General features: G+C 36.1%; 1 protein-coding gene across 4 annotated transcripts in view; it reads right to left on the bottom strand.

The window, feature by feature from the left end:
- Positions 1-19772, bottom strand: part of LOC136885079 (uncharacterized) — a 1401330-nt gene that overhangs the window by 196527 nt on the left and 1185031 nt on the right. For 3 of the 4 annotated variants that reach the window (XM_067157511.2, XM_067157504.2, XM_067157541.2), the window contains 2 exons: positions 17008-17268; positions 13631-13670 (listed from right to left, as the gene is read on the bottom strand). In XM_067157511.2, coding sequence (XP_067013612.2) covers positions 13631-13670; positions 17008-17268 — 301 coding nt within the window. The remainder of the gene's footprint in view (positions 1-13630; positions 13671-17007; positions 17269-19772) is intronic. The other variant, XM_067157532.2, reaches the window with a different exon arrangement.

Here is a 19772-nt window from a genome sequence, read left to right on the forward strand (position 1 = left end):
CAAGAGGAGATTTCAAACCAGTGATCCGTGCCAGCATCAAGCAGGCATAAACATTCGCCAGGGGCCTGTCTGAAGCTTGATCCATGGACATCCCAACATGTCGATAAGTACACTGATTTGAAATATTATGTAGGATTTAAATGCGGGGATGTAAATTATGTAGGATAGCATTGTAAAAGTAATATGGATTTGTTTTGAGACTAGGGAGCAGCTTTGAGTCGGTCTTCAGATTTTATTAAGTACAGATAATTTAGATGGGGATGGAAACTTTGGAATCTATATATATAAAATAACTTGTCCTGACTGACTGACTGACTGACTGACTGACTGACTGACTGACTGACTGACCGACTGACTGATTCATCATCGCCGAGCCAAAACTACTGGACATAAAGAAATGAAATTTTGGGGATGTGTTCATATTAAGACGTAGGTGCTCGCTAAGAGAGGATTTTTGGATATTCCATCGCTAAGGGGGTGAAAAAGGGGGTGAAATTTTAAAATGAGTGTATCAATATCTCAAAACTTTAAAAGTTTACACATGTAAAAATTGGTATTTAGAATCTTCTTTAAAAATAAGAAAACACGTATTTTTTTGTTTTCAGAAAATCCCAATAGGAGGGGTGAAAAAGGGTGAAAATGGGGGAAAATGGGTTGAATGCCTTTAATCAGGATACCGGTACTTATATCCCAGAAAATGAAGATATTACAGACCTGAAAATTGGTACTTCTGATCTCTTTTAAAAATAAAGAAACACATATTTTTTGTTTTTTGGAAAATCCAATTAATGGGAGGGTGAAAAGGGGGTGAATTTTTAAAATGAGCTAATCTATATCTCCGAACTTTTAAAGTTTGCAGATGTAAAACTTGGTATTTAGAATCTTCATTAAAAATTAAAAAAAAACACGTATTTTGGGTTTTCGGAAAATCGCAATAGGAGGAGTGAAAATGGGTGAAAAAGGGGTTGAATGCCTTTAATGAGGCTACTTATATCTCAGAAACTGAAGATATTACAGACCTGAAAATTGGTGTTTGGGATCTCCTTTAAAAATAAGGAAACACGTATTTTTTTGTTTCTGGAAAACCCAATTAAGGGGGGTGAAAAGGGGGTAATATTCTAAAATGAGTGTATCTCTATCTCAAAACTTTTAAAGGTTATAGATGTAAAAATTGGTATTTAGAATCTCTTTTAAAAATAAAGAAGCACGTATATTTTGTTTTCGGAAAATCCTAATAGGAAGGGTGGAAAAGGTTGAAAAGTGGGTCCAATGAATTTCATGAGTCTACTTATATTTCAGAACCTGAAGATATTACAGACCTGAAAATTGGTGTTTTGGATCTCCTTTAAAAATAAAGAAACACGTATTTTTTTGTTTGTGGAAAATCCAATTAATGGGGGGTGAAAAGGGGGTGATTTTTTAAAATGAGTGTATCTATATCTCAAAACTTTTAAAGTTTATAGATGTAAAAATTGGTATTTATAATCTCCTTTAAAAATAAAGAAACACGTATTCTTTTGTTTTCGGAAAATCCCAATAGGAAGGGTGTAAAAGGGTAAATAATGGGTTGAATGCCTTTAATGAGGCTACTTATATTTCAGAACCTGAAGATATTACAGACCTGAAAACTGGTATTTTGGATCCACTTTAAAAGTAAAGAAAGACGTATTTTTTCATTTTTGGAAAATCCAAATATTGGGGGGTGAAAAGGAGGGTGAATTTTTTAAAATGAGTGTGTCTACATCTTGAAACTTTAAAATTTAGATGTAAAAGTTGGTAGTTAGAATCTCCTCTAAAAATAAAGGAACACGTATTTTTTTGTTTCCTGTAAATCCTAATAGGAGGTGTGTAAAAGGGTGAAAAATGGGTTGAATGCCATTAATGAGGATACATATATTTCAGAAACGAAAGGTATTACAGAACTGAAAATTTGTATATGGGATCTCCTTTAAAAATAAAGAAACAGGTATTTTTTAGTTTTTGGAAAATCCAATTAATGGCGGTTAAACAGGAGTGACAAATTGGGGTGAATTTTTTGAAAGACTATATATATCTACAGAATATCTTGGAAACGTAAAATGTTACAGACGTAAAGAGTGGGTGTTTGGAATATCCTGTAAATGTAAAGAAACATAGGTGATTTGTTTTTGGAAACTCCACTTAAGGGGAACTCAAAAGGGGTGAAATTTTAAAATGAGAATTTTTACAGTATATCTAAAAAAACTTAACATGTTACAGAAGTGAAAAATGGTATTTTTTTCTCTATTAAATATAAAGAAACGTGTATTTTTAGTTTTCGGAAATACCACTTGGGTGGAGGGGGGGGGGGGTAAAAGTGACTGAAAATGGTGTTGAATTCTTTTAATTAGGCTACTGATATCTCAAAAATGAAGATGTTACAAACGTGAAATTTGATATTTGCAATCTGCTTTAAAAGTAAAGAAACACGTATTCTCGGAAAATCCAATAAAGGAGGGGGGGGGGTGAATGAATTGAAAAATTAATTGACTTAATTGTATGAGAATACATACATCTAATAAAAACTAAAGTTGTTACAGACGTGAAAATTCGTATTTGGATCTCTTTTAAAAACAAAGAAAAACGCGTTTTGGTGGGGGAAATCATCTTGGAGGGCGAGAGTGTAAAGGAGTTGAATTCCTTTCATGAGGACACATAAATCAAAAACTGAAGAAGTTAGAGTTGTGATAATTGGTATTTAGAAGATCCTTTACTATTAAAGAAACAAGTATTTTTTGCGGGAAAATTCACTTAGGGTGGGGAGAGTATTGTGAAATGAAATGAAAAAAGTAAATTATTTTTATGGGGATACTTATATCTCAAAACTGAAGGTAATAGACGTGAACACTGGTGTTTGGAATCTCCCTTAAACATAAAGAAACAAGCATTCTTTTAATTTTTTTTTTGGGGGGGGCGGTAAATAAACTTAACGGCGGTGGGGTGTAGAATGAGGTGAGACCAATTGCTTTTACTGTTATTAATGTACTTATAAGGATCCTCCGTTGCTCAGGCGGCAGCGCGCTGGCCTCTCACAGCTGGGTTCCGTGGTTCAAATCCCGGTCACTCCATGTGACATTCGTGCTGAACAAAACGGAGGCGGACAGATTTTTCTCCGGATACTCTGGTTTTCCCTGTCATCAGCCATTCCAGCAACACATCATAGTAATAATAATAATAATAATAATAATAATAATAATAATAATAATAATAATAATAATAATATTCCGGACCGTCGTCAAATGTGCGGACCGCACTGGAAACGGCTCCTGGACGGATAATGACTAAGAATGCAGTCCGGCCGCGAGTTCAGTGCCGCCAAGGTACCCAATATGACACCACACCGGATCTCCTGAAGGATTTTATCCATATTAAAAATGATTATAGGAAAAGATGGCAAAGATTTACGGACCCAACTGACCGGGAGGAATACCTGAGCCTAGCCCGGGAAGTACGAAATCGATTGCTGGAAAGGAAGATTGAAAATGGGAGGAAACGTGCCGTAAAATAATAGAAAACCAGTCAGATCGGGAATTTTCCTGGATTCTCGCAGAAAACGAGTCAGATCGCGAATTTCGGCGGATTATATATCTAAAACAATAAGCATTCATTATAAATTTCAGTATAAAACCGTAGCGAAGCACGGGTATCTTGCTAGTATTATATAAATTTCAAGTATATATAATTTAAAGTCGGAGTAATGCCTAAGCATGAATTAAAGATTAGATATCCAAAAGGTTTAGAGTGCTTTAGATAAGAAGGGTAAAGTATAATTTTATTTTACGATTTCAAACGGTGTATTGTTTTCTTTTTCTTTTTTCTTTATATTGGGAAATTCATTTTATATCCATAATGCATGATGGTAGGGTCATCTATATGCCTTTGCTGACATGTTGATCACTGGAATAGCAATGTACTCTTGTTTTAAAGTAATTTTGCATGATTGTAATCTAGAGAAGTGGCTGTATAAATTTGTGTGATATGTGACATGCTGGGGCTCAACTACATGTCTTCCCAATTTAGATAGGGTTTTTCTTTCCTCTTAAGAAGATAATAATTTCTATAGACTGAAAATAATGGCCATGTTCATAACCATTTGAATGTTTGAGTATAAGTTATAAGAAAACCATAGGTTATTTTCTGTGCGATCACTAAGTCGTGAACCCGGGTCTTTCATGATTAGATTCTGTGGAAGTGTTAGGATGAGTAATGGTTTGACATGACATAAGAGAGGCAAATGACCGGGCGAGTTGGCCGTGCGCGTAGAGGCGCGCGGCTGTGAGCTTGCATCCGGGAGATAGTAGGTTCGAATCCCACTATCGGCAGCCCTGAAAATGGTTTTCCGTGGTTTCCCATTTTCACACCAGGCAAATGCTGGAGCTGTACCTTAATTAAGGCCACGGCCGCTTCCTTCCAACTCCTAGGCCTTTCCTATCCCATCGTCGCCATAAGACCTATCTGTGTCGGTGCGACGTAAAGCCCCTAGCAAAAAAAAAAAAGAGAGGCAAATGTGCAGAGTACATATAAATGAATGAAACATTGGAATGTGATGTATTTAATTGTGGTTGAAATGTGATTTACCACGAGATTTCCCGAGGCGACAGAATGCCTCACTTTTAAGAGAATTTAAATAGAGGGTCACTAGCCTGGCAAGATGAGGCAGGACCATGTAGTGAGAGATTTATGGTCGAAGGAGGGAGCGCCCCTGACCGTGTTTGTTGAAAGGAGAACTCTGCAAAGTAAATATGTCAAGCCTGGCTACAGAATAGAGAAATGCCCGTGGCTCATGAAATAAGTGTGCATTTGTAATTTTCCTCATTGCTTTATGTTCATTTCTGTAAGGGAATATTGAGTTACTGGAATGCCAGATTAGAATGTTTGTTCTTCATATATCATCATCACAGATACAGATTTTTAGTGACCCAACCTCAGTAGCGTGCAGGAGATCTTTGGTTCGAGTCCCAAGGCAAACCCAGAATTTATCGTCACACAAAATTTTTCCCATGAAATACAGCCATTCATATTTTTTTGTTCATTGTTTGATTTTTTTATGTTTCTCCAGTGGAGTTCTGTATTGTGTGTATATATTTTATTGAACGTTGTTCTTTGAGGGTTATTGTGTGTGTGTGTGTGCGCGCGCGCGCGCGTGCGTGTCAGATGTCAAGAGCAGGTTCTGCCCCATGGTTTGGTCTCTCTATTCAATGCGATGCGAGTTCAAGCCGGACCTAACATCTGTTTATTTTGTGTCGTTTGTTGTGTCATGTCCATAAGTATTAACTTTATTTTGGTATTAATTAGGATTCTATTTATTTCATTAGTCGACCACTCAAAGTTGTCTCCAAATTCGGGAGTGTTGTATTTTCTTCCGATAGAGAAGAAATAGATTAATGAAAAAACCTGTGCATTTACAAACAAATACATGTATTAGAGTATATTTGAAATTAGTGTTCAATGAATCGGTGTGCTTATCAAAGGGTCCAAAAATGTAAAGAATATCAAATCGACAATTCAATTTTAAAATGGAACGGAGTAATATCTCCTAAATTGTTTGTTCATTTAATCTGATATGTATAGTTTTGAGCTAAAAATCTTGTAGGATCCACCTTTTCACCTACAAGATTTTTAGTTCAATTGTGATCTCGGTTCAGTACAGGCAAAATAACATGAAGTTCCTTACGTTTAATGTATAGTTTTCTTTGTAATATTCAGGGTAACATTTGATAAAATGTGTTTTAACAAGAGGAATTAAATGTATCAATATGATTTTCTGCTATTACCATTTGCCGTAGTTAATGCATCCTAGTTTCCTCCATTCTATTATGCCTTTAAGTTAGTTTTAGAATTGTTTGGTGTTATTATGCTGCAAATGCTCTGTGGCCCTGGGAGGCCGGATGGGTGTTATAGGAACGGAGAGATGTGCGGTCGATCTTCTCACGGTCAGAAAGGCATTTGTTCACACATTAGTTTGGATTCATTTTTATTGGTTTTTCCAGATGAGGTTGACATTTGACTCTTGAACAAAAAGGTCCCATACCATCTAGCAACTTGGCGTATGGTCCCATATGGCTGTAGCCCAGTGTGGGTAATGTGTCGACCCAGTGGTATGGTTCCAATATGTTCCAAAATATGCTTGTATCTCTGCAATTATCTGGATTCAGGTTCAACCATGACTTATCTTCACTACAAATACAGACTGGGAATCTCTAACATTTCAACCATAATACAACAAATCTGCAAAGCTGTCTGGGAGCAAGTGAAGCCAATCTGTTTTGCTAAAGTGACAGATAAGATTCTGGTTACAGACTGAAGCTCAGTTTTACCAAAGGAAAAATTTCCCACATTGCCTGGGAGTGCTAGATAGCAAACATACAAGTTTTGTCAAGGTCGAGCACAGTGGCTCCTTGTACTATAATTACAAGAACTTGTTTTCTATTCTGCTAATTGCTTTGTGTGATGTGTCATATAGGTTTGTGTTCACTGACATCAGTACATATGGGAAGCCATCATATTCAACCATGTTTAAAGATACAGTCTTCAAGAGACTTGAAAATGGAACCCTACATTCCCTCACCACAGAGGTTATACATGGATCTGAGGAGTCAATGCCCTTTGTATTCGTAGCTGATGAGGGATTTGGTCTTTCCCATCATATACTGCGACCATATGTGGGCACTTTTCTCAGTGTAAAGAAGAATGTCTTTAATTACAGACTTTTGCAGGCACACAGATACATTGAATGTTCCTTTGGAATACTTGCAAACAAATGGCATATTTTCCATAGACCACTGAATGTTGACGTTACACTAGCAAAAGACATAGTGAAAGTGTGTTGTGTTTTGCATAATTTTGCATGAGAGAGGGATGATGTTCAAATCAAAGATACTTTGACAGTAGATGGATTGTTTGAAATGGTCCCTGCTTCAGGACCTGCATCAAGGCTTGCCAACAATTTATGAGACGAGTTTGCCAACTACTTTATTAGTGAGGAAGGTGCAGTTTCATGGCATATGGATCATATTTAGAGACATAAGTATTATGTCTACAGTACTATACAGATCATAGATGGACACCAGAAATACAGTAGTATTTTACATGTGTTTAATAATTTTTAATTTGTCAATGGGCCCTTTTTTAATAACATTAGTTAAGTAATAGTAATCTTTTATCTTTCATTCTATTGCTATCTTCTTTACCATGTAAGTCTCCTACATGATTAAAACATATCACTACAGCAAAAATCATTGGAGCAAATACTGAATGAAATAATTTTTCTGAATATATTCTGTAAATTTAAAGAACTGTCTTGCTAAATTGACTTTTCTTCTAACAAATTAATAAAATGTTGGGAGTATAAGTGGAGATGATGAGAGACATGAAATATAAGGAAAATTCTTTCCTATCTTATTTCTCTTTGCTGGTGTTTTGTCATCAAACTTGGGGAAAAATCTCACTATTATGCTATGCCATGCATTTCTTTGTACACTTTTGTTTCCATACTCACCAACTAAAGTGTTCCAAATCACTAGATGTTTCTCCACTTCACATACCTGGTCTTCCGTGTTTACTTGTTCATCTATTAACTTAATCAGACTACTTCTCTCCATGTTTGCACTCATATCTGACAACGAACAAAGTAGCCTCGTTATTCACGACTTCCTCAATTACACAAACTGGATCAAACTGCAGTGGACAGTGAGAAGTAGCAGCAACTAGTGGCACTGTGTGAAAGCTCTCATTTCAAACGATACTCTAACTCGAGTGGCAGAGACTCCAAGCTGCGGCTGCTACTTGCGCGAGCGAGTGACTGTCGGTGACTGTTTCCCGGTGCGGCAACTGCAGTCACTATGAATGAAAAGATCTCATTTAAAATAATACTCTGCTTCAAGTTGCCGCAACCAATCACCGCCACTAGTTGCCTCATGTGAAAGAGCCCCTAGAGCATGGGTGCAACCATGTGGTCTTGAAACTGTTGTAAAAAGTTCATGTTCAATACAGAGGCCAAGAAGCAGCAATCCAATGGCTCTGCAATTACCGAGTCCCTGTTTGCCCATCACATCTTCCCACAGCAGATTATCCTTCCCAACTCTAGCACTGAAGTCACCTGGTAGGAAGAGCTTATCTTTAGTAGGTACCTTGGGGATGATTGTGGAAAGCAAGTTATAGAATTGGTTCTCAGGATCTTCATTGGCATCTAATGTTGGGAGTATAAACAAAGATGAGTGAGAGACAAGAAACTCTCTCTGGAGAGTGGTATACAGAGATTCATAAGTTTTTCACTAACTGCAGTTGAGGCAAGTTGGTTGACCAAGAAGAAGAAGAAGATATGTATATCTCTACTCTAACCGATAATGATCATTACTAATGTCACTTTGTAGGTATTTCCACAGAATTCTCAATGTGCCAGTAGCCAACAAGATAGAGTTATTGCAATTTAATATTCTCAAATACCACAAATCTAATCTGAGAGTGAATCCACTATTTTGGGAAAAGAAGATTAAAAACTATCCAATGCCATTGAGGTCTGCCTTATTTCTCTGTCATTTTCTGCATGTGGGAAGAAATTCTTCTTAGTCACTACCCAGGTTTTAGTTGCATGATATAATATGTCACAACAGGTACTATCCTTTAATATAATATTATCTTATAGAGAAAATACTTAGACTGGGTCAGCATGTCGATATTGATGGGCACATAATGATGGAGCCAAATAGGACAGCTTGGAGAGACAAGTGGCAGGAAAGCAGATGGTGGGAAAACCAAGAACCCACTGCATGGACATCATAAAGACGGACATTGCAGACTGGGGAAAGACTCTGGAAGAAGTCATTAACAACAGGATGTATCTCAATAAGACAGATTGGAAGAGGTTTGCCAACAGTATCTGGGAAACTGGTACTGTCAAATGATGATGAGAGAAAAGAGACAGACGTTTGGGCATACGTTGATAAATTCTTCTTTCTGGCATTAATCCACATTTATTGGGGTTAGCATTAAACTTTCTTCAGCTCATTCCAAATATTTCTGGGGTCACTGGTGCAACCCAAGCTCATTTTGGTTTTGGCTGGGGGTTTATGCTGGCTGTCCTTCTGATGACATGCAATTTTTGGGATGAAAATTTCAACCCAGGATCAGCAAGGATTCAAATCTCGGCCTTCTGGGTTGGACCCAGCAGCTAAACCACTGAGTTACCTCAGCTTAAGAGTTATTTTTCATCAGTACTTTGTCTTTTTTTTTTTTTTAAGATCAGTTTATTAAAAGAGAAGATTCTATCTATATAAACCCTGATTAAGTGTAAGAGAGGACCATGAATCCTAACTTTGCCACTACTAAAGACAAATAAATAAAATAAAAAAACATGATACACACACAAATGAAATACCTACTTGTGGTTGTTTTTCCCCCTTCCTTTTCAGGGAACAAACTGCTTCATGATACTGTTTAAATGATCAATTGCAATGTTCAGTAATAACAGATGGGATTTATATCTATGCCTCAAGAATACCATTATAACAAAATGCAGCAAAATGAAATCCAATTGCAACATAGGGGTAATAAAATCCATTTAGAATTAACTGTGACTGAAGAGGAACAAAATGCCAGCCCAGAATAATGATAATATAGTTGCTATAAAGTGACAGTTCTATAGGCCTGAATGTGCATTGGTAGAGGCTTGGTATCTATTGTCTGATCTATTTCTAAGACTTCACTTTTGTGAAATAACAGTGCTTGAAGCTCTTAACACACCAGTTACAACTAAAATTGTATTTACATCAATCTACTATTAGATTATAATTCACTTTAGATATAAAAGCAGCACATTTATGTATCATGTTACTATGACTAAATTAGAGGAGCTGTAAAATACAATTTCTATTTCTATTGTAATACTTAGCATACTAACATAGCTGTGTAACTAAAATTATAACCTATCAATATAAACTCGCTTGCATTTATAAAGGGGACAACTCGTTTTAATGTTTTGAGGCAAATCCTGATGATTTTTCTGTCACTACAAACTACAAAAATCTAACAGAAACTTAATAGGCTATATTTTAATTCCTATGTGAGCTTTGTAGATGACATTAATAATAAGGAAGGTCTAGTTAAATAATATACAAACAGGTACAATAGTTGAGTGTCTTTTTCCTGACAGAATAATTACACCATATACCTACATAGATCAAGATTACCATAACTAAATCAATGATTTAACTCAATTGACTGATTAATCATCTAATGAAACAGATTCAACACCGAAGGTTTAATATGAAATTTTAGATTATCAAAATAAGTCCATAGCTATAAATGTTGACAATTATCTCCAAAAACCAAGTAGGACACTTACTCTTCCCAACTTCCTGACAAAGTTTAATATTATTCAGAATAAAAGTTTTGCAAAGAATACTGTAATGTTCACTGAAAAGGGTAGTTAGTAACTTAACTGTGGTATTAAAAATACTTTGATATTTAATATATAAGTAAAACTGAATGACTCTTCATTTGGAGTAATATCAAGCTTCTCCATTAATTCAGCATTTCACTAATTTGTACTGAAACTGTACAATTTACATATAAAAAAAATTACTCCAACTAGTTAGTGCAAATGATATTTTTCTTTAAATACAATGAAAAGAGAGTGAGAGAGAGAGTGTGAGTGTGAGTGTGTGTGTGTGTGTGTGTGTGTGTGTGTGTGTGTGTGTGTGTGTGTCACCATGTTTATCTATGACCTCATACCTACTCTACGGATATCAACCTGCTGAAAGGAGATTAACAGTGAGGAAGAGCTTCCTATCAACTACTCAACCATTACAAGGAACAGTTGCAAAAGCACAAGTTGCCATGTGAAGGAGAGAACTAGTCATTTGTCCGTATGGATGGAACCGAAGGAATCTACCTTCTGATGACACAGACAACTGGCCAATCTAGAAGTCCCTGAACAGACTGCGAACTGAAGTTGCAAGAACAAGGCACAACTTATATAAGTGGCATTTTCTGACCAAGACAGTTCTATGTGATTGTGGCGAATTTCAAACAAAACAACATCTCTTCTGTTACCCGTTATGCCCATCCAGATGAACAATGAGTGATTTGACTCAAGCTAATTCAAGTGTTCTTGAAGTGCCTAAGTTTTTGGTGGAAACTGTTTGAAGGCACTTGATGAACACGTATTTGTGTACTTGTGTCCATTTCATGCTTCTTCTTTTTTATGATTTCATGTTTCATATCTTGTACTTCTGACATACATAGATAAATAAATAAATCTATGAATGTGCCTAGAATTCTTCCTAGCCTCCTCTGACAAATTTGAACACTTTGGTATTTAAAAAATTAAAAAGTTAACATGATAGTTTTATGCGACTTTTGATGTCGTAATCATAGCCATATGAAATTTGTTGTTTCTTTTCAATCACAAACATATAAGAGTAAGTGAAATGAAAGTTAGTCGGCCTTCCCTCAGACTGAATGGTTCTAGCCAGTGATGTGACAATTTGAGTAAATGATGTAACAGTCCGGCCCCGCGGTGTAAGGGGCAATGCGCCCGCCTATCATCTGGCAGCCCCGGGTTTGACTCCCGGCTGGGTCAGGGGTTTTTAATTGTAAATGATTAATATCCCTGGCCTGGGGACTGGCTGTTTGTGTCTTCCTTACCATTCCTTTCCTCACATTCTACACTTCCTCCATTCCAATTACACGCAGGTTCATATCACATGGTGCAAGTAGGGGCAAGAGATCTCTATAGGTCGGCGCCCCAAACAAATAGCATTAAAAAAAAAAAAATATGTAGTAAACTCTTTTCTAGCACTTTGTGCACTTGATCATGTAATGAGAACATCATCTCTTGTAAGCGACTTAACAACAGTATACATTGCAACAGAAGCTTCAAAAGAGGAACAGCATGGTATGACAAGATTTTGGGACTGCCAAAGGTGATGGAAATGAATATTACACCACTGATCTTCTTGGAACATTTAATTGTGTCAGTTGTTGTGAAATGATTGGTCCTTTCTGAAGCTCACACATCCTTCCTGAAAATGTATGCACCATCATTTTGCAATGACCAACAACATGCAATGTTCACCATGTACAACCATACATCTGATGTGATAAGACTTTCAGCAGTAAAAAATCTCAACTTACTGTGCTATTCCTCATTTGAAATTGGCCCTAACTTATGAACAAGTGTTCAACACACACTAACTCTGTAACCATTGTGCTTTACCGCATGATCAACTGTGAAATGTTAACATAGGAGTATTTTCATAACCTATTCATAACGGCAACACGACAATCATTATATTTGCAGGAAGGCCAGTTTACTTTTATTTGAATCCATAGGGTTCCTTTCTACCTTCTGAGTATGTGGAGTGTTCTTTGTCTTTTTAGTATAAATATAAACTTTTTTCTTTCTGTTCCTTCCTTCCCTCCAATTACCCAGCATTCCCAATATCGGAAAGAATCTCTCTCATTAATGCTCCCTCGAGGAGCGTGCATGTATGTCTCCTGATTTTTATATTTTTTATTTATTTTTTTATCGTGCGGCTATTTCTAGCCGAGTGCAACCCTTGTAAAGCAGATCCTCCAATGAGGGTGGGCGGCATCTGCCATGTGTAGGTAACTGCGTGTTATTGTGGTGGAGGATAGTGTGGTGTGTGAGTTGCAGGGATGTTGGGGACAGTACAAACACACACCCAGTCCCCGGGCCATTGGAATTAACCAGTGAAGGTTAAAATCCCCAACCCAGCCAGGAATCGAACCCGGGACCCTCTGAACCGAAGGCCAGTACGCTGACCATTCAGCCAACGAGTCGGACATTTCTCCTGATGAAGCAGAAGAAAAAATTAGGAAGTAACAGAACTGGGAGAAATGGGTCTGATTATGTGAAAGCCCATCTATGGAAACTGTAATGGGTAGAGATGCAGAGTTTGTCCTTATCTTTTAGTATCTGATTTATATTTCCTTTTCTCTCATTTCTAGTGCTCCCTCTGTCCACCACTGACTGTCGTTATATTCACTCTTTCTGTTACTATTTTCTTTCAAGGCTTCTAGCGTTTGATGAAAGATTAGGCCTAATGTAGTTTTCATTAAAGATAAGAAAAGTCATCATCTCCACAATTCTCTCTACATTCATAACCATCAGGTCACACAAATTGGCATCTCAATCTATGCAAGGATATGACTGGTCACTATTTCAATGTCACATACCTAGAATTATAACTAATCCTTCCTTATCACTAATGTAAGTTCATCAGGCTCTTTCCTATCATTTACATCACCCGGAAAGCAGCTTTGCATATTCGTGCAACATAAAGTGTTCAAGTCAATGATAGTGCACCCTTAAAGCTGTGACAAGAGCAAGTTCTCTATCTTCTGAGATGAGAATGATAAAAGCACATCTATATTCACTCATTCCATGGCATGTGAAAGAAAGGAAGAAAAAAAAAACATTAGCATGATCTTGAAAATAAATTGTTTTACACAATCCAAATCATCAGTTCTGAAGAAGACAGACAACTTCAGTTTTATCAAGTGTAAATTCTTCAATCTTAAATCACTTGCACATGGAATAAATGTTATTCCATTTTCAGAAAATAATGAGGGAATGCTTTACGCTTACCTTCTTTGTTACGACCTTTCTTTTTGCTGCTTTCCTTGTCCTACAATTTAAAGAAAGAACACATTAATGAAAAATATTGTCCAAGTTCAAGTCTTATACAATGCCTTTCTTCTGACAAAAAGTAAACCTATCATGACATTTTGCATGACTACAGAATGACTATAATATATGTATGCAAAAAATTGAAGTTTCTGTCCATCATACTCATAATTTTCCAGAAAATACACATCAAATAAAACATGACCATGAGTTTCATTGACACTTCAGAAAATATTTTCCATTTCACTCCTTGATATTAATTGCTCATAATGAAATGTAAACTCAGGAGAAACAGTTATTACAAGTCTAATAAAACAGCAAACTATGATAAAATAAGCATGCAAATAATTTTAGCTCCCAGCATATTCTATTTGATAATTCATACAGCTATAAAACCAGTGGATTTATCAAAATAATAATGAATTATTAACAAGCCAAGAGCCAGGATGGACTATATATATCTATGAGCCATTTCCTATGAGCTAGGCAAGAAAAACAGATGTCATTTTGATGTTTACCAAACATACCAAGAAGGAAAAAAAAACATGCAACCGAAATTATACAGAACTTAGTGAACACAGGCAACATCTAGAGAGCCAGAAGAATTCTAAATTACTTGAAACAACTATTCATAAAATTAGTCATTTATGAAGGACAGTTCCAGATTTGAGCATTTTATTGAGAATCTAAGATCCATTGAGTGAAAATTTTACTTCATATGGTTGAGAACAGGCTGGTAATGTATGGTATGTTTCCACACATGTATCTGAATTATTGGTAACTGGACAGACTGAAAAATCTGTCACATGATTTATTCTCTCCCATATAAATCAAAATCTAGGTAAATATCTACAATGATCTTCTCAACCAAACAATTTTCATCAATCAACTCTCAAAAGGTAATTTGCAGAACATAAATTGTTGGATCAGAAATAATGATATAGGAATTATTCAAGTATACTGCATATTACACAAACATACCTTTTTAATAATTCTTGACTAAAATTTTTAGATTTAGAAATGTTGCCAATGTTTAGAAAGTGTAATGCAGAACCTAAAAATAATCTTTTTGTTAAATAAAACTGATTATTAGCAAATTAAGAGTGAGTAAATTAGCACACATTTCTAGATGTTCATTGACTTATAAGAGTTAATGAGATCTTGTGGTAAGGAGGCATGTGATGGTTTCTCAAAAGTTCCTCACGGATAATGAACTGTACCCTGTATTATGGGATGTGATGCATGTAATAGTTAATAAAGTAACTGGTTAGGTGTTATTTCAAAAAAAAAAAAAAAAAAATGCCAAGTCATCTCCATACAGGCCATGAAGACCATTGGAGGGGTGGAAGATAAAGGTTTCCACTATCCGTAATCTCTGCACTTGGTGGAGTAGAGTGGTTAGCTCTATGGCCGGCCGCCTTTGCTCCCCGCCCCCGAATTAATCTGGTACTCATTTTTGGTACTGGCTAAGTGAATCTGAAGGCCATGTGTACCTCTGGAAGTGGAAATATCTCTTCTTAAATGTTTAAACTTCCTGATGGCGAATCAAAACCATGACCTTCCTGGTGAACCGAGCAAGTCTTTACCACTTCAGCCAGGCAGCCTCTGTAAATTGTTATATATATATTGTAAAATGTGATACTGTGCTTGTCAGGGCTTGAAAAATGCTCATGGTTAAAATATAGCTCTTGTTATTTTACTAATGACAATGAAAATAAACAGTAATACAGTTCAGTGCTATGAACCCCTTTCATCCTACACATGTACATAGACAGATTTCTTTTTTGCGTTATTGTATGTTAAAATTCTGTAATGAAAGTAAGTTACATATTTACCGTATAATGAATGTACCAAGATTTGTGAATTCCTTGATTTGAAAGTTGGTAAAAGAACAGTTTCTATGAGGTTTTGAAGTTTAAAATGCTTCTACTGAAAAGTTAGTAAAATGTGTCATGCCCTATTATTTCATTGGCATATTGATAGAGATGAGTGTGATACTGTTGAGTGGTAGACCGAACTATAGTGATTTCAAACTAATTTTGTTACTGCTGCAGCAGATTTTTCATTAAGATTAGATGACAATGATTATTTTAAGCTAGAGTGGCATTCTTAAAAGTAGGAAAGATCATAATGTGAAGTTAAAGTTGGAATTCAAGGACAAATTGGGACAAATATTTGTAAATAGAAAAAGGAAATGGGATAGGAATAATTTACAAGGGAGATGTTCAATAAATTTCCAACTTCTTTGATGTCATTTAAGAAAAGACTAGGTACCAGTAAATGATTGATATGGAATCAGTGTATTGCATGTATTGCACAGATATCACAAAAAGAGAAAAAAACCTGCATGTTCCAAGCTGTCAGTGGAGAGATGGCATGGAATGACTGGAATGGTTTTAGTAGATGAATAAGTTTGAGTGACCATTTTAAAAATAGGACAAACTGGAGCAAATTTTAATGTATAGGAAGAGGAGTTAGGGATTGGAATAATTTACCAAGGTAGGTGTTTGAAAAATTTCCAAATTCTCTAAATTATCTAAGAAAAGACTAAGTAAACAAATGATAGGGAATCTGCCATCTCGGCAACTGTCCTAAATGTATATCAATGGTGATTTATTTATTTATGTATTTATTTATTTAATTATTTAAAAGTAAAATGATATTTTAGCAATGAGGGCATGATTATAATGGGAAGTTTATGGCATAGGTATACAATTCTCTTTGGGGTGTAATCTACAAAATATTATCATCTTCACTATCGTTCAACACAATTGTTCTTTTTTTTTTTAAAAAAATAATGAAGAAAAAGAATACAGCCTAAGACAAACAGCATATACATATTGTATTCATACAAAACGAGCACTTTCATGCAGTTATTAATGATCAAGGTTGTTTCAACATTATCACAACAAACCAAGAAACTACTTGCAAAATGCTTGCCATCTGAAATGGAACACATGTAAATCATTCTAGCATTAATATGAATGCAAAAGAAAGGCGCCATCATGCAACAGAATTGTTGTAAATTATTGTCATTTACTCAGAAGTACAAGTGACCTTTATGTTGTGATGCTTAACTGTAATATTGATCCATAGTCAATTATTTACTCTGAAACGGCACAGCGAATGTTAAATAATAACTGTAGGCCTACAACATAATTTAAATGATTAATTGATCAATGAAAAACATAAAACATATTCAAACTCAATTCAAAAGCCATGCACTGCCATGACTGCATGCCTCTGTAATAAAACATTTCTACTACTTAAGGATGCTGACCAGCCAATCATGCAATTAAGAAATCCCGACAGGAAAAGAGCAAGAGCAGGACCCACACCTTCTTAGATTTCCCTGTGGATGCAGAATCTTTCTGTGGTGATGGTGTTTTATCAGCTGCATCATCGTTGCTGGTACTGTTGGTAACGAGGGGGTTGGCTGGGAGCTCAGTGTTACTTGTTGTAGCTAATGGGGAACAATTTGAATCTGATGGGGATGGGGTTGTAAGAGATGCAGGTTGCTTATTGCTGGCTATTGGGGTGGAAGTCTTGTTGTTGCTAGTAGATGGCATTACAGTCCGCGACTTGGGTTTCCGCCAGCCCTGCGGTAACATCAAATTTGGTGAACATGCATGTACTGTATACAGGAGACGCTCTACAGGTTGCATCTAACAGTACAGGGAATGTAAAACACTTGTCAGCTGAAATGATTAGCAACAAGTAAAACAAATATACAATACCAAGTATGTCATATACAAACCTTGATGATATCGAATCCAACCATCCAAGGGTGGTAGGGATGGTATTTATAATACAGAAAAAGAAAAGAATAATATTGATAATAGCATCTGATGACGATTATAATCAGTGCTCCTTTTTTCTCTGGTGGTATGCAATGGCACTGTTTTCCCAAGTTAAAAATTGCAATTTATTGTCAGCAAAATGTGTTTCAGCAGATCCTACTGTGTTCCTGAACTGAATTTTCAATTATTTTTTTTACTCATAAGTTGGTACTTTGTTTCCCAGTTTCATAAACTTCATAAGCTGGTTCATAACTGGAAGTTGTGAATATCTTCAAGAATATGAAGTCCTGGACATACTATTTCCTCTGAAGCATGCTTTGGGTATAACTGCTATATCTCCCAGTGACTGTGAAAGTGGCTTCTCTCGAGATACATTTTATAGTAATTTCGTCTAGGTCATCTCTGCTTGTAAGGTCAATTTCTGCACCAGTGATCTTCAAGATAACATTACCTTCTCTCTCTCTGTTCATCCCTAGCAAATCTGTGGACTCATGGTTTAACCAAGGTAATCATTCCACAGTTCATACTAAAAGCAAGAAGCAGTCTAAAGATGACAAGGATATATCCAAGCATACTAGAAATGTTGAAGTTACTGTAATATCATCTTCAAAGTGAATACCAGCATCTCTTTATCCAGAAAGAAAAAGCACTGATTATAACTAACATTTAATATAATTAGTTTTATACAAATGCATTAATAGTTTCTTTGTTTTGAATTTTTTCCACTAAAATGTCATCAGGAAAACTTTACCTGCAACAAGCAAGTTTCAGGAAATATATCAGGGAATCAAACAGCAACAGTACATCTTACATAAGGCATTCATTTTGCAATACAAAACTTATTAATATGAATCACACATTCTTTCTTTCTTTTCTTTCTTTCTTTCTTTCTTTCTTTCTTTCTTTCTTTCTTTCTTTCTTTCTTTCCTGTAATTTGTGTTGTAGATAATATCTTTCAAGCTTCATGTGCATTAAGATCTACTGTAATAAAATCTTTTGTTATAGTTTTCTGAACACCAAATTTAAAATTACAATTGTAAGTGGAATATCTACCTTGAATAATAACTAACTTCTGCTACTATGATGATGATGATGATGATGATGATGATGATGATGATGCTTGTTGTTTAAAGGGGCCTAACATCTAGGTTAGAAATGAGACAAATTGTAATGACAATTTAAAAGTCCAAAATCCTCCACTGACCAGAATTCAAAATGTGAGGATGAAGAATGAATGGATAGATATGAATATAAAACAATCAGTGGATCCAACCCGCAATGCCCCACATTCTCAGAAACGAGTGTTAAACAACAGTATTACTAACCAAGGGACTGCTTCTAAAGCACAGTACTGAATCGATGATGCTTGTAGTCTAAAGGGGTCCAAAATCCAGGTCATCGGCCCTCATAATGGTACTTATTGCTAGGAAAGTAAAACCATGGTATTTGTGATGATGTGGTACTATCAAAAGTAGCGTAGACTCACGGTATTCCACACATTATGGAACTACTCACAGGTTAGGTAATGCGCACATGTAACACAGACCTATGGCGTTTCTCACAATGCAGAAAAATTTACAGGCAATGCAAACCTATGGTGTTCCTCACATAAGTGTACTAACTACAGGGACTCGTACTATCCCATAGTGTTCCTCACATAATTGGTACTAATCACAGGCAAGGCAGACCCATGGTGTCGCTCATATAGTGGTACTAATCACAGGTACTGTAAAACCCAGCCGGAAGCACACACTGTCGCTCATATAGTGGTACTAATCACAGGTACTGTGAAACCCAGCCGGAAGCACACACTGTTGCTAATAATCACAAACCTATTGTGTAGCTAACATAGTGGTACTACGCGCAAGTAAAAACGACCCACGGTGTTCCCTGCGTGATGGTACTAATTACAAGTAGTCCCATGGTTCTAATTCGATCATCCCTTGGTCGCCTCTTACGACAGGCAGGGGATACCGTGGGAGTATTCTTCGTCTGCACCCCGCACCCACAGGGGATTTCAACTACTATGTGCAGACAGTTTGATTTCACACCTGCAGATCAATTTTAACAAGTATACTCAACGAGATAGCAGAGAAACTGAAACTCAATTGAGTGACCTACTGGCCAGTTTAAATTAATTTTGGCTGGTAAGTACGAAATGTGTTAACAGAGATCTTTTATGTGCTGACATCATACAACGAATGCTGAATAAACTTTCTTCCACCCTTCAAAAAGAAATCTAACTTACTCTACAAGGTTGAGGGTAACAACGCACCTCTGATTTGAATAATAATAATAATAAT

This window comes from Anabrus simplex, chromosome 1 (genome assembly GCF_040414725.1).
Source record: "Anabrus simplex isolate iqAnaSimp1 chromosome 1, ASM4041472v1, whole genome shotgun sequence".
Lineage (NCBI taxonomy): Eukaryota > Metazoa > Arthropoda > Insecta > Orthoptera > Tettigoniidae > Anabrus > Anabrus simplex.